Source organism: Zootoca vivipara, chromosome 1 (genome assembly GCF_965207765.1).
Source record: "Zootoca vivipara chromosome 1, rZooViv2.hap1.1, whole genome shotgun sequence".
Classification (NCBI taxonomy): Eukaryota; Metazoa; Chordata; class Lepidosauria; order Squamata; family Lacertidae; genus Zootoca; species Zootoca vivipara.
In genome coordinates, this window is record NC_142582.1 from 27,805,271 (window position 1) to 27,832,917 (window position 27,647).

Here is a 27,647-nt window from a genome sequence, read left to right on the forward strand (position 1 = left end):
CCAGATGAAAACATTCCTCTGCACCCAAGCCTTTGGCTAATTAAACACTCTATGGCCATTTAAACTGTTTGTAGGGTTTATTGTTTTGTTTGTTGTTAAGTTGTTTATTTTGTGATTTTATACTGTAAATATCCCTGTGATCCTTGGATGGAGGGTGCTATATTATTAATAGAAATAAATAAAATAAAGTGAGTGGTCTGCTGCATTTAATTTGATCTTCAGCCTCTCTCCCCCAGCCCTTTCTTTCTTTCTCTCTGCCTCTTTCAGCACCGCCTAGACCTGGAGTAGCGCCCTGAGCTCCGCTGGAAACGGCTTCCAATTTATTCCAGGCAGAATGCAGACCTCGGCTGCCAATCCGCTGGAGAAGGCAGAACAACAACTAACAAAAGCAACACCTGAGAGAGGCCTTGCGGGAGTAAGGAAACACCTGCGGGTATTGCCAAAGGACAGGTGGAAAGCGGGAGGCGGCTGGTTCAGGAGCGTTGCGCTTAGTAGTGCCATTAGTAGCGAGCTCTTCTCTCTCTGTCTCTCTCCCCAGGAGAGTTTGAACTGGACAGGGCGCTCTGTTCTGTGACAGTCTGACGATTTCCTCTTCCCGGCACCTCCTTTTGTGTTAGATCGCCTACAAGGGGTCCTCGGCGTCACACTGTGTGGCGGCCGCTGAGCCGGCCTTTCTCTGTGTGTGTTAGTTCAGGAAGCCTTAATGGGAGCCAGCAAATCATCGCCGCCTCCCTGGGGGCCTCTCTCCTGAGTTATTACTGCGGGGGAAAAGCTGTGATTGGGCCGGGAGCGTGGAAGAGAGGGCGGAGAGAAGTCGCCCCGGCTTCCCGAGTAGGTTGAGTTCAGCGCGAGAGCGCTTGAGAGGCTGCTGGTGGCTGCTTTTGCTTGGGCTTCAGCTTCAGGACCGCGGACAGCGCCCGGCTGCTCCTGGCGCGTTTTCCATTGGGCAACAGAGCTGTTTCCACTACCCGGGCTATCCTGATGGGATAGCGCTCGACGGGGCGTGGTGGACCGGTATCGTGTAGCTATCTCTCCTCCAGACACTTTTGTCACCCTTGCCTCAAGCTCTCGGCCAGGGAGAAAGCAAGCAAGCGAGCAAGATCGGAGCGGGACCTTCCGTTTCCAATCCGAATTAGTGGTTAGGAATGCAAAGGTGGACGTGGCGCTAAGATTAATTTACACCAAGCGACAGGGATCATATAGACTGCGTGTGTATGTGTGTGACGGCAACGAAACTAACCTCTCGCCCCCTCTCCCGACCCTGAGTGACACCATGCAGTGTCTCTCTCCAAGGTGATGCAACCCGAATAATGTGAATAATAGCTCAGAAGAGACATAAAGGGGCGGTCGGGATATTAAGAACAAGTCCCACTTCAGTACTGCGAGCGATGGGCGGCGGCGGCTTGTGCTTAGCCATAAAGAAGAAAAATTCCCTAGTTGTGGGAGAGGTTGCCTCCCACGCATCCGCCTGCTCGTTTGCTCTCTCCGCCTTCGTCACTCTGTTTTTAAAAAACAAAAAACTTCCTTTCATCAACATCTCCGTCTCCCTCCCCTTAAGGCTCCTGGAATCCTAAGGTTGGAAGGGGTCACGAGGGTCACCTAGTCCAACCCCCTGCAATGCAGGAATCTTTTGTCCAACCGGGGCTCGAATCCACGACCCTGAGATTAGGAGTCTCATGGTTTATCGATGGAGCGATCAGGAGCTCTTGCTTTAACCTCTTGATTCTCTTATGCCGATTTCCTGCACACACACGGGGTGGGGGGGTGAGAGAGACTGTGTTCTCCCTGAGCCATAGGCAAAATGTTTTTTTCCGAAACAGATATTTGTTTTGTTTATTTACACTTACTAGTTACCCATGAAACATAGTCCTGTAGGTAACATGCTGCAATGGAGTGGACCAAAATTAAGATGCCAGTTAGAAAATAAGCAAATAAAACAGAAACTTTTGTAAATAAACAAAAGTTCATTCATTTATTGCATCTATTGAATTTTCATGCCCTCTTTCTCAAAGGAACTCAAGGTGGTGTGCATTGTTGCCCACTTCCTCATTTAATCCCCACAACAAGGTAGGTTAGGCTGAGAGTCAGTGACTTGCCCAAGGTCACCCAAGTGGGGATTTGAACCCTGGTTGCCCAGGTCCTAGTCCAACACTCTAACCACTGCACCACATTGTTATCAACATGCATGTGCACACACACAAGCAAGCATACTAATCCCCTATGGGTTAAAATGGGGGTACTCAAGTACTGTCTGAATTTAGAATAAAATAATAACCAATATCATCTTTAAGATACATGGCTACAATCCTAACCCTACTTACCTGGAAGTAAGCTCCCCTGAAATCAATAAGACTTACTTCTGAGTAGACATGGTTAGGATTGTGCTGTTATATCACAAATGCTAAAAGGGGTTAAGCAGCCTGGATGAACAATGTTTTTGTGTGACACCAAAAATATGCAACTTTAGCTACCAGGAGGGTTTCCCTAGGGAGAGCATTCAACAGCTGGGGACCACCACTGTTTATTTAACACAATCAGGAGAAGCCTAGAGCATCCTTCTGCCTCTGTCTGATGAATTATCTATGGGAGATGATGGATGTTTCTTCCTCATCCTTATTCTTGGCAGAATTATACACTCATTTCCCTATTTTCTGATCTGCACCCAGATCCTCCTGTTCTGCACATGCCTTGCAGACTCTTCAGTCAGGTAAATACAACCAAATACAGTTATTTTTGCTGCCTGGATAACAACAACAACAACAACAACAACAACAACAACAACAACAACAACAACAACAATCAGATGATATCTTTTCCCACCACCAATTTAAAAACATATTAAAGCTTACACCCCTGAATGGAGAGGAAGCATTGCCCAGTGAGAGGAGTACTGGGCACTTATTTGTGCGTCCAGTGCTTAAGCATGTGTTCTACCTCTACCTTGAACATACTGCATGAAGTCGCCTATTCCCCATTTGTAAACTGATGATTGCACAGCTCTTTGGTGAAGGCGGAAATAGGGAAATGTGTGCACGTGCACCCTTGTGTATTTGTGTAATACTCCATTTATTCTAGCTGAGCCACATATGTTTTGAATTCTTCTCCAAATAAATTCCATCTTGATTGGCTTCTGTCCAAAACACAGCAAAAGCTGGCATCCACTAAGGAGTGAGCCTCACTGAACACAGTAGGACTTGCTTCTCGTGAGTAGGCATGTTTAGGATTATGCTCATGGCTGCAGTACTATGTGCATTGACACCGGAGGCATCCTTGCTGAACTTAGTAGGAATTGCTTCTACTTCAGCTTCACATGACAGCACCTTTTAGACCTGATTTCATCAACTGAAGTCTCCCTGTCCACCTATTTACCCCAGCTGCAGGATCATTATTCTTTAGCTATCCTCTGCTGTTAAGCATTTCCTCCAACAAATTCCCAGCTATTAATTACATAAGATCTAATGGCCACAGAATGATAGCTAGATAGCTTGGTGAGATTTGATTTCTTTAAAATGGTGCTCTTGCAAAGTGTAGTTCACAAGGTTGCAAACTATGAGTTTGTCTGGTGTACATTGTACTTCTGAGTGCAGGCAGTCTACTGGCCTGTGTAGGCATTGCATTCTTTTTCTTGGCTTATAAGGAGAAGGGGAGTGTTTTAGTTGGTAGACAAGCTGGAGACAATTAGGTTTACAGTAAAGGGAAGGTAAGCAAGTAACTTCAGTTTAACTGTAGTGTGAGGTGAAAAGAAAGGCCGGGGCTACTACATTCCTATGCACACTTACCTGAGAGTAAGGCTGCACTCCTATACATCTGGAAATAATTTTCATTGAACTCAATGAGACTTACTTCTGTAGGAATACACTATAAATCTCATTGAAATCTCTCTTACTACAAAGAAAATATGACTAAGTTAGGTCCATTAATGCCAATGGGTCAGTTGACTACCACCCATTGATAGGATGAGGCTAAATGCTGTCAAAGTAAAGGAAGCCAGGGTGGAGGCATCTCCAATGGTGACTGGTGCCCTTTGGGATTGGTAGGGCAGAAGGCACGGAGGTCAACAGTAGGTGGAGCTAGAGCCAAAGACAGACAGGGCCATCTAATTCTAGCTTTGCTCCTCACCTTCCTCCCTGTTGAATTCTATAATGCTGACACTGACAGTAGGAAGTCGATGTATGTAAATCCGAAGGCAAAGAGGTGGCAGATCGCTAGCTGAGATCGGTGGGGCACTGCCCCATCTGCCCTAGTGGACCAGCCTCCACAGGAGACAAACCCAAATGGCACATTGCAGTTTGCGGTAAACTGTCCGTTTTCCTTTGGTGGGAAAAGCTGTCCATGGTACGCCCATCTCGCCCGCTTGAAGTAAACGGATTGAAAAATTTGCAGAACAAGGCTGCCTCCCCCTCGAATCCACCAAAGTTCTGCCTCGTAGGATCCTGACTCTGGATTGGATTGACAGCGTGTGACCATAACCTTTGGACTAAGAGAGCACCCAGAACAAATCTCACCGGGATCATGACTCTCCCTGGGTGGTAGTGGAGCAACAACAGCTGAGGCGGTAAAAACCAGAGTCTTGCCTTAACTGCCACCGAACAGTATAGATGAGCTTCATGCTCGGCGAAGCCTTTTGGCTTCATCCAAAAATGAGCAATGCACTTCTGAGGGTGGGGTACGGAGCGCTGCACTTTGCACGTGCTCTATTGCAGCCGCTCCTCCCCCTTTCCACACGTTTGAGAACATAGACCCCATGGCTAGGCAAAGTCGAGTCGTTTAGAAGGCACTTTAGACATGGCACACAGCTGTGTCTTTTACTGGGGATCCCCCGGTCCAGATATGGCAAGACTACAGCTCCCCTCATCCCTTTGGAGCTGACCGGAGGGAGCGGCCTCCTTTGGAAGGCCACACCCAGCAGGTCGCCTTACTCCCCTAGCTGCTGTGGCCTGGGCTCGCCCTAAGTGGTCGTTCAACGAGAGAGAGGAGCGAGACTCTGCCTATGCTCCGGGGTACTCGTACTCGTAGTCTTCCCCACACGTCCAAGTCGACCCGTGTGGGGAGGGGGAGGAGGGTGGGTGCATAGGAGCCAACTCCTAGGGCCGAGGTCCCTTTGCCCCTCTCCAATAAAACATTTGAGGCCACCCACCTGCAATTCAAATGGTGTGTGCGCACCGCGTCTTGTGATTGATTATGCAGGGCGTGACTCCCCACCCCCCATATATTATTCAAGTCGGCCCCCTTGGGTGGATGGGTCGCCTTGTAAGACGAAGCATCGGTTTCCTTTTCTCTCTCCTCCGCCTGACTTGTCCCTCTCCGTGTTGTCTCCGCTGGTGTGTGTGTGTGTGTGTTGGAGGGAAGGGAGAGGGGACGCGGCTGCCTCTTGTGCAGCCGATCCCTACCGGAGCTGTGTGTGTGTGTGCGCGCTCGCTCGCTCGCGTGTCTGAGCGCGCTCTCGTCGCCCGGGAGAGATTTATTGGCTGGCTCCTGCTGAAGCACGCTTGAGTAACCCGAGCTGCTGCGAGCCGCTCCGGAGCTACCCGCAGGCGGCTCGGCGGGGAAGCGTCACCACACACTCTTTCGCCGCTCTGAGCCCCGCTCGACGCCACGCCGGAACGACCCAGGCAGCCTCGGTTGTTCCTTGCAAAAGGGCGAGGAGGTTGAAGGGCTGGGCTCGGCAAGGAGGAGCAGAAGCAAGGCGGAGAGAGAGAGAGAGAGAGAGAGAGAGACGCGCCCAGGCACACCTCCATCGCTTAGGCGAGTCGCCCTCGTCGCCGCGCTGCGACGCGCCTCGACGCGCCCCTGGCCGCCTCCTTGCCCACTCCATCCATCCCGGCCCAGAGCGGGTCAGGTTCGCCCCGAGGAGCCAGGCGAGCATGGAGCTGAGTCCAGGAGGGCAAGCGGCGGCGCGCTGCTGAGCTGAGCGAGCGGCGAGCTGCCCCCGCGGCCCGAAGGGACGATGCTTTCTCGCAAAGGCTAGCTCGAGAGCCAGGCGCCGGAGAGCCAGGCTGCCAGCGAGCGGAGCGCTCCCGGGAAACGGAGCGAGCGAAAGCCGCCGCCGCCGCCGAGGAGTCCTCGCCGCCGCGCCTGGGCAGTGGGAAGGTGACGTGCGAGGGGCACCATGCCTGTTCGCCGAGGTCATGTGGCACCACAGAACACCTTCTTGGGGACCATCATCCGCAAATTCGAAGGGCAGAGTAAGTTCTCCCCCAGCCTTGGCGTTTCTTGCGCAAGGGGGAATGGGGAAAGGGGGCTGGGTTGGTTGTGGGGGGGGGGGGGTCTAGGGCAGGAGCTCTGAGGCGGGCCAAGTTGAGCCAAAGGCTGTCGGACGGGAAAAGTCTGAGCTGGAACCCAGAACAGGTCTCAGGGTGGCTTCCCTTCCCATCCTTCCTATCTGGTCCCGAAACATTTCGCTTAAACTCATCCTCCCAGCTTGTCATACAGTGAACTCTTTGCTATAGCTATATATACCTGCCTGCCCGCCTTGGGACCGCTCAAGTGAGTCAACGTACAGAATGCTTGCTTATGAAATCTCCCATTTTCTCCACCGGCCGGGAGTGGGGTTTGAAGTAGATTGGGATGTCCTGGGAAATGCCAGGAGAGAGAACTAGCTCAGGGGCAGAGCATCTGCTTTGCATGCATGTGGAAGGGGCCAGGTTCGATCCCTGGCATCTCCAGGTGGGGTGAGGTTCCCCTTCTGCTTAAAACCCTGGACAGCAGGTGCCAGTCTAAATTAGTGGTGTGATTCTGTTCAAGGCAGTTTCCTATATCCCCAAACAACATGCACATTCTCACCTTGACCCTATTGCCCAGAGGCTCCTTGTTTAGCATTAGTTTATGTATGGGAAAGTTTCCAGCAGGAGGATTCAGAAGGTATTTCCAGAGGAAACTTTAACTATGATGGATTCGGATTTCTGCCTGACCTGTAGGACCTTTTCCTAATTTCAACAGCAGATTGTTAAATAAGTGCAGTGGACCGCCTTGCCTGCAGTGTCACTCTGAGCATGGTTACTTGGAAGTAAACCTCATATAGATTTAAAAGAAGCTTAGTTCCTAGTAAATGCGCTTGAGGTTGCAGTCTTGGAGTGCAATCCTATGCAGGGTTTACTCAGAAGTAAGACCCATTGTGTTCAGTGGCACTCTCAGTTAAGTGTGCATCGGATTGCAGCCTTGATCTTTGAGATGCAGGCAATGATTTTAAGAAGATAATGCCTGGTCTTGTTTGGTTCTCCAATACCATGAACACCACACATTGAAACAATATGTTGGGTGCATGTACATTCCCTTAAATACGTAGTAAAATTAAAATACGTTGAAGGATATTTTAGGATTAACATGCATTTACTGCAAATCTGTCTCACTGTAATAGACTCATAGCTCACAATAAAGGTCAGATCCTGCAGCCCTTTGAAATGTAAGTGGCCCATTAAAGTCAGTCGATTTATTTATCGCTGCTAGGGTGTGCATAATGAGACCACTGAGTGACAGGAGCTGCAGTTGCCACAAAGAAAGCTTGTAAATAATCAGGCACTCCATCTGGGATGAGCTGTAAATTACAGGTATCTGGCAGAATGTGCAAGGGGTTGAGAGTAACCTATTATATAGGGTGTATTGCAGCCTTTTCAGATTTCCCATCATGCTTCCAGGTGTAAACATTAGGACAATGGCATGTTGTGTTGCTCACGGGGGTAAATCATGCACAATTTCTTCCATGTGATAGTTTCGATGCAGCTTGGGAGGGAAGTCAGGTGAGCGACTGAATCATGCCTTGGTTCATATTGTGAAGACAGATGTGGCTTCAAAGCTGCGCTTGCCATTAAAAAACAGAAGCTTCAGCAAAAATAAATAAATAAATAAATAAAGCACAAAATAGCAGTCAATGTCATTTTGGGAGAGAGAACCCTTGGATGATTGTTTCAAGAGAAATGCCTGACTAGTGTACATTGTTACACTCGGACTGTATAAGAATGATTGAGGTTAACATTTTCTCTCTCAGTCATCTAGAAGCGTGCCTGGTTCCACACTTAAAGTTGCAGTCCTGTACACACATACTCAGGAGTGACATCCATTGAGTTCAAAGGGACTGGATTCCAAGCGCACGCTTTGGATCACACTCTAAGTCTATCAACTGCACTGGGTCTGAAACAAACCGAAAATCAGTTGGAGCAAGAGAACTTGCTTCTTGGTCAGCTGCTCCTGATTGGAGTGTATGCGCTGTTCTGTGCAACTTAACCCTGCAATTTGGCGTCATTTTACAGAGCAATAATTGTGGCATAATTTTGTACAGCAATCAGCGTGTATATAGGGAGCCATCCATTTAAGCTGGCAGTGTTGTGCAGGAGAGTGCTGGGAGACCAGTAGTGGCCCAAGCAGGAAGAGGGGAATACAGTAGTTTTCCTTCTACGTTGCCATTACACTGTAACATCTCACAGTGACTCAAGTAAAAACCAAGCAGGTATAATAGACACTTGCCTGGTTATGTGGCAAGTAAGAATTGTCTCCAGGTGAGACCCTGAATGGAAAAGAGACCTCTCCCTGAGATGCTAGAGAGTGCCTACCAGTCAGAGTGGACACTCAGGAACTAGAATCAGTAATTCCCAAACTTGCGTCTCCAGCTGTTTTTGGACTACAACTCCCATCATCCCTAGGAGGCAAGATTAGTAGTCAGGGATGATGGGAATTGTAGTCTGAAATCAGTTGGAGACCAAGGTTTGCGCAACACTAAGGAAGATGGACAAATAGATAAGGTAGCTTCCTAGGAATCGAGTCCTATTCTCTACTTACCAGCATGGAAGCTTTTGCAAACTTAATAGACTGTCTGCTGTCTTTTAAAGGTTTGTTTCTCAATGGTCCCCAGATTACTAATGCAACTGATGACTAATATAACCAACAAGGTATCAAAAAGGCTAATGGAGTTTTTTTTTAATGCACTAGTTATTTTTTGTGGAATTATTTGCAGTGGTGTTAAATTATTAGTAGAACATCCCTATTCCACTTTTCCTGTTGACCCGTCTGTACCTAGGATTTAATTAAAGCTGGAGTTTGCTTCACAATCCCAAACTTTTGGGGCCCATGGCACCACACACACAAACACATATACACCCCACAACCCATTCTATTGACTACTCCTTTTAAACCTAGTTTCAGAAAGGGGACAGACCCTGTTGGTGCTTGGGAAGGCCTCTGCTGGCCCATGTGTGCCTTCGGGCACCACATTGGCAACCCCTATTACAAGTCCTATTATGAAGCCGATTTCCTAAGCTTTGGCGAGTAACCCCATCTAAAATTAAAGCCTGAGAATTACTCCCTTTCCTCCAGGCTACTTGGATATCCATCCTAGCCAGCCTTCCCCTGTTGGACATTTTCAGCACAACAAAAGCTTCGGTCATATTTGTATTTGCTGACAAGTTTTGCAATAAAGGTTCCTGGATCAAATCCTGCAGCAATCCAGGTGATTTAGGATTTAATTCATCTACTTTTTATTGATTTTTTAAAAAGACCTCTGGTACATTTGTGTTGAATATCTACTGAAGTTCACTATACTGTAGCAGTCAGATGCAGAAATATCTCCTGACAGGCAGCTGTGAGGTTTTATGAAATGTTGCACAATTACTAAAAAATGCATTACTTTTTCATTGCAGATAAAAAATTCATCATTGCTAATGCTAGAGTGCAGAACTGTGCTATCATCTACTGCAATGATGGGTTCTGTGAGATGACTGGATTCTCCAGACCAGACGTCATGCAGAAACCATGCACCTGTGACTTTCTTCATGGACCAGAAACCAAAAGGCATCACATTGCCCAAATTGCTCAGGCTTTGCTTGGGTCAGAGGAGAGAAAAGTGGAAGTCACCTATTATCACAAAGATGGTAAAGTAGTTTCAATTTTTTTTAAAAAAAAAATGTCTTTGAGAAATTGGCTTCCTTTGGAACTGATTTTGAAATAGTATGGCTTCTTTGTTACTACAGGTTAGAGTTTTGTTGACTGTTAGGAGTCAGTCAACATAAGATACGCTATGTTGTGTGAAGCATGCATTTATAAAGGCAGCTAAAACAAACGTACAGTAAATACAATGGGCCAGTCATCCAAATAATGCAAGACCACATTAAGAAAACTTTTGATAGTGGATTACCTATACAGTGCACCAGCCCAAACCTAGAACTGTTCACCTCAACCCTAGTGGAGCTGTGTTTCTTTCATATGCAATGAAACAAGGTTGTTATTCTAAGGGCATTTACTCTGAGATATCTTGCTCCACTCCAATCAGTGCAAGTTGCTTCTGTTTACATGTCCTCAGGATTGGTGTGTAAGCAGGGTTTGTTCAGACTTTGCATAAAATTGATGTAAGGTAGTTGTTTCAAATGGTAATTTTCAACTTCCCCCTCCAGTTTCCATTCCAGGAAGTGATTTCTTTTTTAAAGAATAGAAACAACTCTTTTACTGGGGGAATCAAGTGTTTGTATGATTTTGTTGTTGTTTCCCCCACTTTCAGGTGTTAGTATGTGTTAGGCAGTCACTGTCTGTAGGAACAATTGCTGAATTTTGAATGCATTTTTATCTCTTTTGGCAAAATACAACATTTTATTGTCATGATCACCATCATAATCATTATATTTCAGATTGTACAAAGGACTTTAGGATTCATATCTAATTCATCCATATAACATGTTTTTATTAATTGCCCTTGAATTCATTCATGCAATTTATCAATATTGTCTCATTTTATGGGTGGGAAACTAAGTCTATGACATTGGTGAGCGACTTGCTCAAAATCAATGTAGTGTCTACATTCAAACAAGGAATTATGTGTGCTTGAAGCTAATGAAAACATTGGGCTTATGTATATGTGCTGAATAGTGACTAATGATGAGATTTGAGGTCATTTCAGGATGACCTGTTTATTGAGCATCCATCCTGATTTATTTATAAAAAAATTGCAGGGAGATTAGGTGACGTTGGCTATTTATGAAGCATTTGTTCTGATTTGTTTGTGGGGAGGTTAAATGATTTTGCCACAAGGAAATGTTATCCCTCACTTTCCAGTACATCATATTCCTTATCACAAAAAGTTTGATTGAGAGGGTAGAGGATCTGGCATGCTGCCCTGGGACTCCCAACCAAATAATATTTAATTGCACAACCTGAATTTCTAGGTTTGTGATTGAATCCTAGCAGAAAATAGCTGCAGCCTGAAAGCGTTTCCTAGTTGCAGATCTACCAACAGAAACATCCTTACCAATGTACCCCAAAGCAGAATGAGAATGAAAGCAATGCTATTGTTGATCATATAATCTCTGGCAGTCATGTAACCTGTGGTGTCCATTTTTTGTTGTGTTGCTGATCCCTTGCCCTCGCGAGTGACGCCGCTGTTTAATGAAGGAAAGGAGATTCCGTGCTGAGAGTGTTGATCTGTATGGATTGTTTCACATCATGGAAAAAAGCATGCCCAGGCATACGCTTAGGTTAAAAGGGGCACCTGACTGAATAAGCGACTCAGCAGTCAAAGTAAAGAGCAGTAGAGTCTTGCCCTGAAACAATCAGCTTTAAACAAACACCTTGTCATACTGCTTCAAATACTGAGTAATTACTCTGGAGAGAGTTTAAAAAGGAGAAAAATAGACGGGGGAGAAGGATCTACCTGTTTCAGATGGAGGACACTTTGGCGATTGTTTTTAGAAAGAAAGATTGCAGGCCGACTAAAATATACTTGACATAATTAGTCATGGCATGAACTAAGAACAATACAGCATTATGCTTCTGATGGTGGGGGCAAGGAAAATAAGCATGCATGTTCGTTTGTCATGATGCAGCCTGATAAGGGAATGACGATGATAATTATTTCCGAAGGTTTAAATTAGTTTTCTTTTCTGATTATTCAGCATTATAAGTCAGGCATTAAACAAATCCGAATAATGCATAAGCCTGTTGTACTCTATTTTTGTTTGCACTGTGTACATGTATTCAAAGGGGAAATGCAAAGTAATCTTGTATATTCAAATTTGGAGCTTTAATTAGCTTTGGAGGCCTGCCAGCCTGCTGTTTACATTCATTTGAGAACTGCAATGATAGAGGAGACTCAGACTTTAAAGCAACAGTGACGCATGTGGCTCTTTGCTTCTTCTTGGTGGCATTGCCAAACTGGCATTTGGGTACACGGGTGGTGGGTAGAGTTACTCCTGTTGTTGCTAAGAGTATATGGAACCCTTTTAAAAAATCAGAACAACAGCTCTGGATTTGATTCCATTCTGAATGTTCAAATAAAATGTATCTGTTGATCCAAAGGCTGTGACTTTCAGTGGGTGCAAATATTGCTTACTAATTTATTTTAGCATACTTGAAATCTTGTCCTTCTTCCAGGCTTCTCAGAGCAGCTTATATAAAAGTTGTCCAACATTTATTCTCATAACAACCCTGTGATATAGGTTAGACCCAGAGATAAGGCACGCCTCCTACAAATAAGATCCAGTACAAACCTAAGGATGTTAATTCAGAAGTCAGTCCCCTAGATTCAATGGATTTTACTCTGTGGTAAGTGCGTTTAGAATTGTAGCTTTGAACTAATAGAATGGCCATTTCCTTTGTAGCAGCTCTCTGAGAAGGCCTAGCTGCTAATGGGGAATACTTTGCATCTTTGCCAACGAGCTACAGTTCCCAAGATCCAGTTAAATTTACAGTCGTACCTCGGGTTATGACCACCTCGGTTTGCGAACAGTTCGGGTTACGAACTGCGCAAACCCGGAAGTGTTTTCGCCGCGTGCGCGTGCGCAGAAGCGGCATGCGCGCGATCGCGCAATCTGCGCATGCGCAAATCACGATAATCGCGCTTTGCGCATGCGCAAAATGGCGGCGCCCATCGCGTTCGGGTTACGAACTGCGATCCGGAACGGATCGCATTCGTAACCCGAGGTATTACTGTATATAAAATATCTAGAACTGTAATGCAGATGTGAACATAGTGACTGGTGCCAAGACAACCTTGGCTGATTGGTGATTATAAATCTGGGGTTCCTTGTTTCATACCTAACACTCTGTCCTGTGCAACCCAACTCTCTGCTTCTCCTTGTTGTGCTTCTCTCTTTCTTAAAAGAACTAGAGTCCAATAAAGGGTTTGGCCCTTGGTGCTACTAGAGAATCCTAACTAGAGAATCCTACAGGACAACAAATTGTCTATTAAAACAGCAAGGCAGGTGGCAAACGCTAGGGCAATATCCACTCACTTGGAGCTCCATCCTGGGAGGCCACCACCTTCCTGTGCGGTTGGCGGAGGGGATAGTCACCTGGTGCCACTCACCTCTGGACATGTTGGACCCTCCATTTGGGCCAGACCTCACTTGCAAGGCCAATCAGGGGCATAGGGGCTGCTTCCTGTCTGTCCCTGGCATATTTAATGGGTGGCCAAGTGCAGGCCACTCTCTTTGCTGGCCATTGCTCTGTGGGCTTTGTGTGGTCCACAGGTTGCCAGTTGGTGGACAGGGCCCTAGAGGCTGAAGATGCCGTGCCTGATATATTTTATAGCAACTTGGTGAAGAACAGGGAAATGCTAGCTAATGGGACTATCACCCCTATAAGGAGCTCAAAGCACGTATTAGCGCCTGTTGGGGGAAACCCTATCCTAAGCAAAACCCTGAGACTTTTAATGAAATGGATCCAGTGTGGTGTCCCGGTAGCAATAAATAGAAAACATGGCAGTAGCTGCAGCAGCTTCAGTCGTGTGATTTGTTATGCACATAAGCATGTCATTGATTTCAATGGGATGTGCAGATTTATAGAACTGCAGCAACTGTGTTTCACCCTGTGAACCTTTGGGATGAGCAATGATGCTTTCTTTCTCTGTGCTTAAGATGTTGGCAGGTAGCTATCAGTGGAATGCTGATATTCAGAAGTAAGACCCATTGAGTCAGGTGGAACTCACTCTCAGGTAAGTGTTATAGGCTGGCAGTCTAAATTTCAAACTTTCTGAAAGCTTCTTGTGACATGCTCCCCAGAGAGGCTTGCCTGATGCCATCATTACATGTGTTTAGATGCCAGGTGAAAACATTCCTCTTTACCCAGGCCTATGGCTATTAAATAATCTACAGCCTGTAAAAGTATGAGGGAGAGGACAATTATTATGATGACAATTTTAGTATCAGACTTTCTGTCAGTATGCTTTTTATTATGTTTTTATCACTGATGTTCTGCAATGTGTTTTCGATGTTGTATACCACCCTGGGGTCTTTTGATAAAGGGTGGTATATAAATTGAATTAATAATAATAATACTGTAATAATGTTGTTGTCGTTCAGTCGTGTCCGACTTTTCGTGACCCCATGGACCATAGCACGCCAGGCACTCCTGTCTTCCACTGCTTCCTGCAGTTTGGTCAAACTCATGTTCGTAGCTTCAAGAACACTGTCCAGCCATCTCGTCCTCTGTCGTCCCCTTCTCCTTGTGCCCTCCCAACATCAGGGCATTTTCCAGGGAGTCTTCTCTTCTCATGAGGTGGCCAAAGTATTGTAGTCTCAGTTTCAGGATCTGTCCTACCAGTGAGCACTCGGGGCTGATTTCCTTCAGAATGGAGAGGTTTGATCTTCTAGCAGTCCATGGGACTCTCAAAGAGTCTCCTCCAGCACCATAATTCAAAAGCATCAATTCTTTGGCGATCAGCCTTCTTTATGGTCCAACTCTCACTTCCATACATCACTACTGGGAAAACCATAGCTTTAACTATACGGACCTTTGTCGGCAAGGTGATGTCTGCTTTTTAAGATGTTGTCTAGGTTTGTCATTGCTTTTCTCCCAAGAAGCAGGTGTCTTTTAATTTCGTGACTGCTGTCACCATCTGCAGTGATCAAGGAGCCCAAGAAAGTAAAATCTCTCACTGCCTCCATTTCTTCCCCTTCTATTTGCCAGGAGGTGATGGGACCAGTGGCCATGATCTTGGTTTTTTTGATGTTGAGCTTCAGACCATATTTTGCGCTCTCCTCTTTCACCCTCATTAAAAGGAATTCCTCACTTTCTGCCATCAAGGTTGTGTCATCTGCATATCTGAGGTTGTTGATATTTCTTCCGGTGATCTTAATTCCGGCTTGGGATTCATCTATTCCAGCCTTTCGCATGATGAATTCTGCATATAAGTTAAACAAGCAGGGAGACAATATGTAATAATAAACAGTGCTATTTTTCTAGAAAAAGAGGTGCTGGAACTCAACACCTAATGACAAAGGCACCCACCTGAGAGGTGCCAGAACTGAGTTCCGGTGAGTTCTGGGTGGAAAAAAAGCCCCGAAACAAACAAACAAACAAACAACAACAACAACACAAATACAACCCCAGTCTCTTAGTTTGGCAGGCCTGAAGTGTACCAGGGTTAATTGCTTCACCTGGAAGTTGGCTTTTTCATGAACCAATCAGCCAGCCAGTCATCATCACTGGAATTTAGGAAGCTGCCTTTAACTCATTTAGACCATTGGCCCATCTCACTCAATATTGTCTTTCCTGACTGGTGGCAGTTCTCCAGGGCTCTGGACTCTGCTCTTTCTCAGTCCTGCCTGGTGATGCTGGTGACTGAACTAGGGATTTTCTGCATGCAAAGCAGATGCTACCCCTCTGAGCTATACAGTTGTCCCTTTCAAATAAAATGCAGTCAATTGCTTCATTCTTAACACATTCAAGAATTACCAAAGTTAACATCTCTACCTGTCAGTAAATGGCTCTCAGCTTCCTGGGATGTTCCAGCATTTTAAGAAGCAATTTCCATGAGAAGCAGGAAGAAGAAAGGACATTTTAATAAGAGGGTTTAATGTTGGCCAAACCACAAGCAATTGATCGAATTAAATTGACACAGAGTAACACTTCTACGGTCCATGTAAAATCACCGTGGAGAGTTATGCATATACCCTGTGGGGAAAGGAGGCTCGCATTACAGAACTCTGCTTAAACTGTATCTATATCATTTTTGTAGTTCCCTCCCCTTTTTTTCTAATAGAACCATTTGTCTAAAGTTCAAAGCCTATGTGTATATTTCATTCCATGCCATGAGCTAATCCTTTATGGGAAATTAGTAAAATAACCAAGGTGGTGGGGCATAATCAAAAGGAGCACTTGAAAAACAGGCCAAACTTTGATGTATAAAAATACTATAAAAAAAAGTGATTACATACATCTCAATGGAACAGCTAAATAATCTGCATTCCCTTTGACTGCAGTCACTCTGCTCAGCTTAGGAAAGGCATGTGTGTTAAATTACCAAGGTATATGAAAATCATATAACCAATTATGCCTAAATAAAGTGTTTTCCAGAGTTGCCTAATAGGCATTAGTAGCTATTTAAATTCAGAGTAACAGGGAACAATGTTCCTCCTCATCTGCTTCATAACATCCTTTCTACAATCGCTTTATCTTTAGTGACTGATCTGATTAGGTATCTTTGGAGAGGAGATACTGTTTATGCAGTATATCAATATTTTTGTTTTAATAATGTTATTTGCCATGGAGATGTGTGACAGCTCTTTCTCTGAGGACTCCCATTTCTCTCTTTAAGCCATTATTGCATAAATCATACTTGACAGCTGTAAAATATTGCTTGGGGTGATAAAGCTGTAAAGCTTTGACATGAAAACTATAATTGTGAGGGGATTGAGGGTGGGGGGGTTGTGTATTTAAATCAAGGAGTGCTGTATCCTGTCAGCCCTTTTCATGTGTGATGGGTGCTCTGTAAGATGATGAAAGTCAGAGGTACCTAAGTGTAGACATTCTATGAAGTCTGGTTATTGACAGGAGAGTAAAGTTGCTCAATGCTGCTGCGTAACCAGAGAGATTTTGTGGAGGAGGAATACAAGGGCAGGACGTGGTGGTGACAGATAACATGACAGCCGGAAAGAATTACTTCTGACAGTTCTTTTGATATTCCAAAGAGCGAAATAGTACTGCCACTATCTTTTGTTGAATTGTGCAACATGTAGGGTTGATCTGATAAACAAACAGAATTTTGCTTCCCAGAATCACTGAAGTTCCTGATCAATAGTTTAAAGGGCAAGGGGGGGGGAAATGAATTTATATACTCAACAGCACATTGTGTTTATCATTTGTACAATGCATCTTATTCAGCCTTACGATGACCATGTGAGGAGAGTCAGTAATATGTTCTTATGGGCGATGGCAAGGTCCAGTGGTGATAAGCAAAGAGAGAATGCCTAGGAGCATAGGAAGCTGCCTTATACCATTGATCCATCTAGCTTAGTATTGTCTCCACTGACTGGCAGCTTCTCTCTGGAGTTTCAGGCAGGGGTCTTCCTTAGCTGGAGATGCCAGGGATTGAACCTGGGACCTCTTGGCATGCAAAGTGTATGCTCTGCCAACGAGCTATGTTTCATAGCAAACAGGGAGAGCAGGATGGCACAGAGAGAAAGAGAGGAGTTTGCAATCCTGCTAATTCTCCAGCTCTTTTGATCATCAGAGATGGCTCCTAAGTGACTTTCCTGGTGAGTCAACAGCTCTTTATAGGGGGGGGGGGAGAAAACCCTGACAGTGATCCTCCTGTATTTCAGGCAGAATGCTTCTTTCAGTCCTACCTGGTAATGCTAGGGATGGAATGTGGCCCCTTTTGCCCACTCGAAGCATGGCATCTACTTCTAAGCTACAGGCTTCTCTGTGAGAATCCCATGATGTGGGTCTACATGAACCCTTGATCTGATCTACCAGTGGAAGCCTTATGCCCTGAGTTTACATTTAAGGAACTGAATGGTTGAATGGTAGAGACTCACCCACATGGCCACATCTTGAGTCCATGAAGTGAGTGAGGACTGAAATCCAGATGTCCTTTTCGAGGCATTATAGCCTCTTTGCTATACTGGCTCCTATTGATGATGATGATAGATTTATTTATATCTCACTTTCCCCCCTGATGGGACACAGGGTAGCTTACACATAAAAATGAGAACCTCTAAAAACATATAAAAAACAATTGTTCTTAAACATTGTTAGAAGTAAAACTGTATACACTTATAAAATCTATTAAAACCACACAAATAATTGCAATATAAACAGCAAAGCCCCATCCATTTCATTAAAAGCAGTCAGTTCCCCAAAGCCTGTTGGAACGAGAAGGTCTTCACCTGCCAGTGGAAGGACAACAATGAGGGAGCAAGACTAGCTTCTCTATGAATGGAGTTCCAAAGTCCGGGAGCAGCCACCAAAAAGGCCCTGTTTTTCCTTCAAGTATATATAAGTTGCCTCTCTGCCCCAAGGCACCTGAGGCAATGCACAACAATAAAAGCGTGTAATTCCTTGTCCTATGCCAGGAGTGAGGAACCCTAGACTCTGGGGCTAAATGGAACCCTCCAGGCCTGCCTATCTAACCCTCGGAATGCCCTTCCTCAGCCCTGCTTTGTATCCAAATATTGTTTTTGCCGAGCTGGAATGTGTCCTTTAACTCTGCTCATTTCTTTTGGTTGAATAGCTCAAGCATAGAACTGTGTGTATGTTTGTAGAATGTGGTTTAGCATACAAAAGTAAAATTTAGAGGGGTTTATTTTTGCCTTTGGCCCTGCCTACCGCTGGCGTGTGACCCTGGGAAGGTTTCCAAGAAAAGGATATGGCCCTTCTTGGGGAAAAAATCCCCACCCCTTCACAAGCCATACTCTAGAAGATTCTCAGCACCAGAGTTGGTTGTGGGTTTTTTAATATATATTTAAAAAAAGCCACGTGTTTTATTGCATTCTGAAGCGCCCAGTGAAACATCTCCTGGAGTGGAAACCAGAATTCCACACAGCGCCTGCTCCCCACCCCCTGCTCAGAATAGTATTTAGCACCCTCGATTTATAAAGGTTCATCTCCCACATTAAAGCTACCTTGGTGAAGTGCAACGCAGCCTTTTCAGTTTAGCCTGTCGCACCTATTTGCCATTGGTGTTCTGAGTGACGTTTTATCAGTCAAGCTCACTGCCCAGGTTAATAGCCTGTAACAAAGCTCCGTCTCAAAAACTGCTAAAGTAATGACAGAGCAAAAGTCACAGAGGTGAAAGCTAGCAATTGCTATTGTACACTCTGCCGTCTCATTAGTCACGCCTTTTGTTAGAAGATCAGGTTAATATCGCTGCTGCTGACCTTCTGTATGGTGGCACCGAGGTGTTATCCAAAAACCCAGGTTCCTCCAAAGAACAAGAGGGGGCCCTCGCCTTAGCTCCAAACCTTGTGTGTGACTTTTATTGCCAGCATGAAGCACAATCCACTGAAAGTTTCTCCTGCAGTCAGAGGAGGCTGGTTTATTAGGACTAAAGAGGACACTGCCTTAACACCCTTAATATTCCCTCAGGCCAAACCTGCTTGCCTTCTTTCTTACAACCAGGCAGAGGGTGGCTCTGACGGACATTGGCTTTGGCTCCACCTACTGTTAACCTCCCTGCCTTCCACCCTCACAGTCGCAATGAGCACCAGCCACCACTGCCTGCAGTAGACCGGCATCACAATGGATGAGGGTAGATGCTTAGGAGCACTGCCAAGCCCTCCTTTAGCTCCTGCACATTTCAAGCAAGTGGGAAAAATAGTCAGCAAACCCTGCCCATTTTTAATAGTCACAATGCCATGCGGAAATATCTAAGTCATGTATCTCACAGAGACATAATGCTCCAAATTATTTGCATGGATAAAAAAAAAAACTTAGGGACTATGCAGAAAGGGCAAAACTTACCAGGAAAAAAAACAACCCAAGATAACAAACTTTTTTTTATAAAAGAATGGAAATGGTTTATTGAATAGTTACCCCCCCCCCCCAAAAAAAAACCAGGAAATAGATAAGGACATTGGCAAGATTATTGTAATAACCTGCAGTTTCGTAAGAGTATATAATTAAAGTAGATGAATAAAAGAATGTTAAGTTAATTTAGAATATACAGGAAATGATAAAAAATAAAATTAAGGAACCACAGAAAGAGGAGGAAGTTGAGTTTTGAAATGTTAAAATGACTGTATAATTATTGAAATTTATATAACTGAATACACACACACACCAAATTACTCTTCCTTATCTGTGTTCAATGTCTGCTGGTCTCCTGTTGCCTAGAATGTGGACAGATGAACTTCTTCACTGCAGAGCAAGGATGAGGAACCTGTAGCTCTCCAGTTGTTGTTGGACTGCAACTCCTGTCACCCCTGAGTCTTGGCTATGCTGGCTTTGGCTGATGGAAATCGCAGTTCAATCACATCTGTTGCCCACCCCAGCACAGGGCAGCATATAACCAAGGTCCACCCCTGTCTCCCCATTACACTCTACTATGGGGAGAGGTATTGCATGTATATTTAAATTAGAGTAATCACCTCTAAATTTGCACCAGAGAGATCAATCGGCTTCTCTAGAGCAAAATAATACCTTTGTTTTATAGGCTATAAGCATTTCTTCAATTAAGTACTGAATAGCAGAGTCCTGGGTGACTTAGCTGAATTGCAGAGATGGTTCCAGGGTGCTTAGCAAGTTTATTATCTGTGTGCACCCTATAACAAAGTGTCAAGTAATTGATTGTTTCTTCAGCTACTGTTGGTAAACAATATTTGGTATACAAAACTCACGATCAGAAAGCATTCAATTTTGTCTGTAGATTTTATTTAATGCCAAGAATAGATCTGTTTGTTTCTCATTCTTCTTTGCCCCATTTTTTAATCACCCACTTCACTGAAAAACTCTTAAATGTCATGGAAGTAGGTCTTTTCCATCCTTGTAAAATGTCTGCTTTGTTTTTCAACAGTGATTACTAATAGCTATGAAAACTCTTACACAGATGAGACACCAGCAGTTTTCACACTGAGACAATGTACATGCTCTTACACGTGCTAAAGGAAATCTAGGTAGGCAATGTTTTGCAAACACCTTGTACTGTATCTATTTCCAATGCCATCATGTAATTTTGAACTGCAAAACAATTATGGCTAATAAGACTTTAATTAACTCTGAGCACTTTATTATGAGTGCATCATATCTGCAACGAAGCAGTCTTGCTTCAGAGGCTAATTATCAGCGGAGTGATTTCATTTCCCTATATTTTAGTCAGAAAGTGGAAGAAAGTCCCTTACCCAATTGCAGGAGACAAATTGCTAACATCATTCCGACTTGCTAATAGTATTCTGCAACTTGACAAATGTCACACTCTCTTTCTTACCTCTATAACAAATGCTAAGATTTGAAGCTTGGGGGTTCTTGCACCCTGTATTTATGGAGAGAGGAAAAAACGAAGCTGTGTGTGATATAGCTATACCAGCACCCTGAGCTTAGGGATGTGCTTTGTGCAGCTCAGATCTCAGTTCTGTTACTTTCATCTTTCCATTCTTTCATTCTTTCCATTCAGTGCAATCCCCAAGCATATCCACTCAGATGTAAATCAGATTGAATATAGTGAAGCCTCTTCTAAGTAAGTGTGGATACAATAGCCGTACTATAATTTTATTGTGGTATAAGCTTTTGAGGACCAGAACTCACATCATCATATAGTGGTGCCTCGAGAATCTTTTGTTGTTGTTCTTACAAAAAGCTAGCAAGGTGTAAACTGCCAAACTGTTTCTGTTTAGTAGCTAGTAGCAGCCAGCTATCAAATATATCTGCACTTATCATTAAGCAAGCACAATCAGTCAGCAAACTATTCTCTAGCCCCGAGAAGAGGCCGTATTACAGACCCTGCAAGCACCCCTATTTTCCAGGGAGAAATATTAGAGGGTATGGGGTTATCCAACCCTCGAGCGAAGGCAGCCCTGTATAGGGAAGTTTTTTAAAATGTTTAATGTTTTATTATGTTTTTATATATGTTAGAAGCCACCCAGAGAAGCTGGGGCAACCCAGTCAGATGGGTGGGGTATAAATAGTTCTTGTTCTTGTTCTTGTTCTATTTATTTATTTATTTATTTATTTATTTATTTATTTTATTTAGAACATCCCTATTTTCATCAGAGATATGTTGGCGAGTATGGTACAGTGGTACCTCTACTTACGAATGTTTCTACTTACGGATGGAGCTCTGTCCGCCATCTTGGATGCGGTTTAGATAGGATTTTTTCTACTTATGAATTTTTAGATAGGGTTGCTTCAACTTACAATTTTTTTCTCCCAATGCATTCCTATGGGATTTGACTTACAATTTTTTTTCAACTTACGAATGTGCATTCGGAACGCATTAAATTCGTAAGTAGAGGTACCACTGTATTAGCTTTTAGGCTTGCAACAGTATGGCTCCTTCAGAATGCTTACCTGTTATCCACTCTGTCATGCTTCAGTTTGTGAGTAGAAACTCATCTGCTGGAAGTCCTATGGAAATAGTATCAGACCACAAGACCATGCAGAGACCAACCAATTCAGGCAGCAAATCAGTCATAGGGTTTCCACACATCCTGCTTAACACAGCCCTCTATTTGATCCAAGCCTGATTTTAGGAAAAAGAGCTAGAAGAAGGGAAAGCCTTGATGCTGTCTTGAAATTGCCCTTCAGGACTTAGCACCTGGACAGCAGACACCTGGTCACGCTATTCTTCACTACAATGAGATATATTCTATTTTTATTTAACTTGCATCATTTCAAAATTTGCATATAGCACATGCAAATGTTATGCAAGCCCGTTGCCTTCTTGGGTCCTCCTTTCCTGGCTATGCATAGATGTCCACCATAACCCTGTCTCGTGCCTATGCCTTTTTTCTTTCTTTCTTTTTTGGCAAGGTGTCCTGTAGGTCATCAAATGAACAACCTCTCATGTGCATGGTGCAAAGACTGTTCCAATGAAGGGGATTCCTGGGGTGGCTGCTTTGAATGCAGAAGATTAAATCCCTGGCATCTCCAGGTAGGGCTGGGATAAACTCCTGCCTGAAACCCTGGAGAATCACTGCCAATCAGCATAGACAATACTAAGCTGGAAAGACCAATGGTCTAACTCAGAAGAAGGCAACTTCCAATATCCTTGACCCAGTATACCTGTTCTTCAGCCCGGAAACTGAGATCCAACTCTGATGGCCTTCTGGTGATTCCCTCACTGAGAGAAGTAAGGTTACAGGGAATCAGGCAGAGGGCCTTCTCGGCAGTGACACCCTCCCTGTGGAATGTCCTCCCATCAGATGTCGAGGAGATAAGTAACTATACAACCTTTAGAAGGCTCCTGTATAGGGATGTTCTTAATGTTTGATGTTTTATTATGTTTCTGTATATGCTGGCAGCTGCTGCTGCTCAGAGTCAGATAGGCAGGGTACTACTACTACTACTACTAATAATAATAATAATAAACAACTCCATTTTGTATTATTACTCCATTTCTACAGAGTAGTTTCTGAACAGACATTATGGAAAAGAGAGAGAGAGAGAGAGAGAGAGAGAGAGAGAGAGAGAGAGAGAGAGAGAGAGAGCTTCCAGGGAAAATAGGTAGGCGTATACAAAATACCTAATCATGGCAAATGGAATCATTTCTTCATGGGCCAGCTCTGGTTTCCCACTTATTTCTTAATATGGCTCAATATATAGGAAAGAGGGGTGAGGAGGGGACAGAAAAACATTAAAGAATAAATAAGCCATGACACAGGCTTTGTAGGTTCACTTCTAGAGGTTTAAAGGACAATGACACCCAAACGATTCTATCCAGTAGAGATAACATTCTCTCAGCTTTGTAGCTACAGCACTGGCCCTGATAGAAATGCCAAAGGTATGAAACATTTCACTGGGGATTTAACTCCTGAAGCCATAGCCGCTTTTCAACTTCATGTTTTGCATGTAGGTACATATGCTCAAGCACAAACTTACATGCAGCTCTCGTGAAGCATGAAGCACAACTGCAAGTAACATTCAGTCTGTGTCTCTTGGAAATACACCAAACGGGAGCCCCACTCTGCTCCTGGTTAATATGCAAGCGGAATAGGAATAGATAGGGGCAGAACGGAGGAACCCTAGAGGAAGCAGTGAAGGGTTGGAGAAGGTCTTCCATGGGGGGTGCAGGCTGGAAATTCAGCGTAATCTCATGGCTATTTGCAAATGCATTTATTTGACTTGCAGTTGACAGGGTGATTTTATTTTATTGTTTGCTGATCTTTTGTCAATATTACCTTGTAGAAATATATATGTCTGTAAGAGGGAGTGTGAAATATATACAGATTCCTGAATTCTGTTTTTCATTAGACTTTGAACACTTAGAGGGTGGCAATGCGACTTGTGTTGTACATTTGGGTTGTCAACCACATTGCGCACAGTTATGTGGTCTGCAAGTTCAAAATGAAATGAAATGAGAAATGAGAATTTAAAGATAAACTCATGTATCTGCTCATTTGATAGGCATGCCAGAGCACAAAAGGAGAGGAAGGATCAGTTTTCATATTTAGGAGAATAACAAAACATGGGTTTTACACTGGTGCTGTTCTGACAATCTGACTTTTTTCTATCTAAGGATTGGGGCTGCTTATATCAGTCACTGGCTGCAACTATCTTCCATCCTTTGCCTGCTTCTTTGCCATCCTTCCATTCATCTAATATAAGAGACATATAAGAGACATAATATCCTGGATCTTTTTTCAAATTTCTCACTGATATGGCTTTCCTGCTGTACCAATTTAACTCATTCTGAAGAATTCAGGAGTTTAAATTTCCTTGAAAAATTATATCAATGGTGACAATGAATGCTGCAAATGTGATTTATGCTACAAGATATAGACCTGTTCATATTTCCTACTTGGCATACTCCCATTTTTCTCCTTTGGATTTTTTTTTAAAAGATAGCTATAGATTGCTATAGAGGCAATGAAAGTTGATACAGAGTTGTGCTCCTGAGATGCTGATGCCTAGTGATTTTATCACCTGAACAGGTTTGGAGCGGGTTTTGCTTTTTCTCCCTCTGCTATGTATACTATGGCTCATGTTCCCAACTCATGTAGAATAATTTGCTCGGCAAACACCTTCCCTGATGCATCTGCTTGTGGCAGACTGTGCTCCAGGCTGTAATCCCTAGGGACTAGGGTGCTGCTAGCTTGATCTTTGAACAGAGATTTGGCCTAGTTGGCATCATAGGCTACTCCATGCATACAATTACTTCTCTGTAGTGCCATGATTTCTAGTATTGCTTGTTTGGTTTGGGACCATTTGTCTTTCATGTCTTCTTGTGGTCCTACTCCTGTATAAAACACTTCTCTCCTCTTCTCTTGCGTGCCCTACCATATTTGACATAGAGGACTCTCCCACCCCTTTAGCTTATTCCAAAATCGCATGCCTCATTAAGCCCAGATACTGCAATCAGCATGCAAAGTACAAAAGCAGAGCTGAGGTACTGTGTCTGCTCAATTGCCCATTGTGATGGACCTTGGCTTGGATGCTCCTGGACTGTGGTTCAGGACTGTGCTTTGGGTTTGGCTCTGGACTGTATCCTGACAGTGGGACTTCAGACTTGGCTACTTGGATTGACCCTGGACTGCATTTCCTGACCTTTGGACTTTGCTTGTGTGGCTTGACCCCCCAGACTTTGGACTTGACATACTGACACGCTGCCTGGTAGGCCAGGGGTTCGGGGCAGGAACGGAAGGTACTTCTAGATGGGTATTGATTGTAGGATCGCTGCTCCTCATGCATTCAAGTTCTTTACAGTGTGTCCTCATTATGTCATTGGCATCAAAAGGCCAGGCTATATTTCCACCGCTACCAATTTAATCCAGATTTCCCCTTTTGGGTAACAATTCATTTGTTACTTCTCAGTGACCAATTTACAATCTGGAAGCACCCCCTGAAGGAAAATGGCTCCAAATTCTTTGCTTATGCATGGGGTCTATTCTTAGATCTGCAAGCCACCCCAACCATATTCCTGTCCTTATGACTGTTCAGTCTATCTAAATTGATTTTGTGAGTATGGCTTTTGGTTGCGATGCTTAAACACATTTACAGGAGAGTAAATCCTACTGAACTTGCTGAGACTTATCTCAGATTAAACAAGCTTGGTACCGAATTCTTCTGCGTTGATTTTTGGATTTGGTTGTTTTACTGCCACTCATGCCTTGTCTTCCTTTAAAAATGTGTTCACTCTATAGTTAAAAATCTTTCTCAAGTACAGAAGCTATGGTGTATAAAGGGGAGCCATTGTTTACATAATCAGAAAGCATGCCCCCCCTTTTCATTTTCCAAACTCTGGTTACCTAAAATGTTATATGAAAGTGTTATATGAAAATGAAAATGAACTCACTTAAGGAGAAGAGAGGAATCCAGGTAGATGGGTTTGCATAACATACCGTAAGGTAAAAGTGAGTTGCAGGTTTCCTTTTTTTTCAACTCATTGGGGGACATAATCAGGGATATGGCTAGCAATGGTGGCTGTTGCCTGGAACTGGAAGGCAAGGAGGCCAACAGCAGGTGGAGCTAGAGTTCTTCAAGGGCAACAATGAGACTTAGGAGGATGAAGCTGAGAGGCAGTGCTGCCACCCCCTGGGCTGGATGTAAGTAGGAAGGTGGGCAGGTGATAGCTGGTTGAAGGCAGATTGAGTTGTGTTGGCCAGTGCTCCTTCACCCTAATGTGCCTGCCTCCATGGATTGCCAGGTTGTTAGAATCATTGAAGCAGCGGTCCATGGCACACATTTGCATATGCTAATATAGGTGCATACATGCAAGTTTACATCTCTGAGCAATTGGATATTGTGGGTTGCTGGAGTCTCACTAGGGCTGTGCTTTGCAGTATGCCCAGCAGTGTGAAAGCAAAATGATTGGGGTTTTTTAAAGTGGTGCGGATGGTCCAGGGCCCAGCTCAGAAGACCTGGCACTCAGCTGAACATTGTTGCCTGGGACTTCTTCAATAGCCTCCTCCATAGTGAGCGGTAATGAGCCTTTGCTGCTGCTGTCGTACCGTTATGAGACGCCTGGTATCCATTAGTCAGCACTCCATTTGCATCATTGAAGATGTACAGAGAGCAGATCTTCAAAGGGTGGGAATACTCTTCACACTGCGCAGAATTCTTTTTGGAGTGTCGGAGAGTCTGAAGTGAGATAACCCCACTGGAACATTTCCCTCCCTTGTATTAGGAGAAAAAGTTCATTGCCTAGGTTTCCTTATCTAGGTCAGACACAGAAGGGAGAACTTTTGTCCTCCCTTTTGGTTCTCCTGTCATTACTTTCATCTCGCAGCAAAGGATGCTGAAGGATGGCTCTGCTCTGCTTATCCCCACGCCTGCAGACCACCCAGCCTCTCTCTGGTACACCCGTCTCTCTCCCGCAGGCATCTTCCCACGGTCTAAAGAGTTTAAGCCCTTTTCCGTCTTCTCTCTTCCTCTCCAAATTAGTGTATAGCCAGGGTGTGCTTAACCCTTATATAGCATCTGTTTTCTTCCTTTTGTTCACAAAGTCACTCAACACCCCCTCATGCTTGCAGATCCTCAGCTCCTTGGCACTTTTGACCTATTTGGCTCGAGGCCAGGAACCTACTATTAAAGAAAGGTTCATATCCCTCAGTTCCAGGATTCAGGGTGTTCTGAACAAAAGAAATTGGTGGAAGCAAATGCTGGAAATAAAATGTAAGTGGAACCCAAAATCAAAAGGGTGGAAGCAATATACCAGCCTTCATTGCCATGCTCTTATTTTCGATTGGATGTGTTTTGTTACTTGCCTTTGAGTTTCATTCATTCTCACCTGCTTCTATGAAAGTAATCTTCCTGTGGAACTGAGACTGTGATCCTGTGCATCTCTGCCATTAAATTCA

General features: G+C 44.2%; 1 protein-coding gene across 3 annotated transcripts in view; it reads left to right on the forward strand.

Moving 5' to 3' along the window:
• The first annotated feature begins 5,329 nt into the window (after window positions 1-5,329).
• Window positions 5,330-27,647, forward strand: part of KCNH7 (potassium voltage-gated channel subfamily H member 7) — a 257,068-nt gene continuing 234,750 nt past the window's right edge. For 2 of the 3 annotated variants that reach the window (XM_088661039.1, XM_035132633.3), the window contains exons 1-2: window positions 5,492-6,185; window positions 9,630-9,860. In XM_088661039.1, coding sequence (XP_088517165.1) covers window positions 6,110-6,185; window positions 9,630-9,860 — 307 coding nt within the window. In that variant the 5' untranslated portion in view covers window positions 5,492-6,109. Of the gene's footprint in view, window positions 6,186-9,629; window positions 9,861-27,647 lie in introns of all 3 variants that reach the window. The other variant, XM_088661043.1, reaches the window with a different exon arrangement.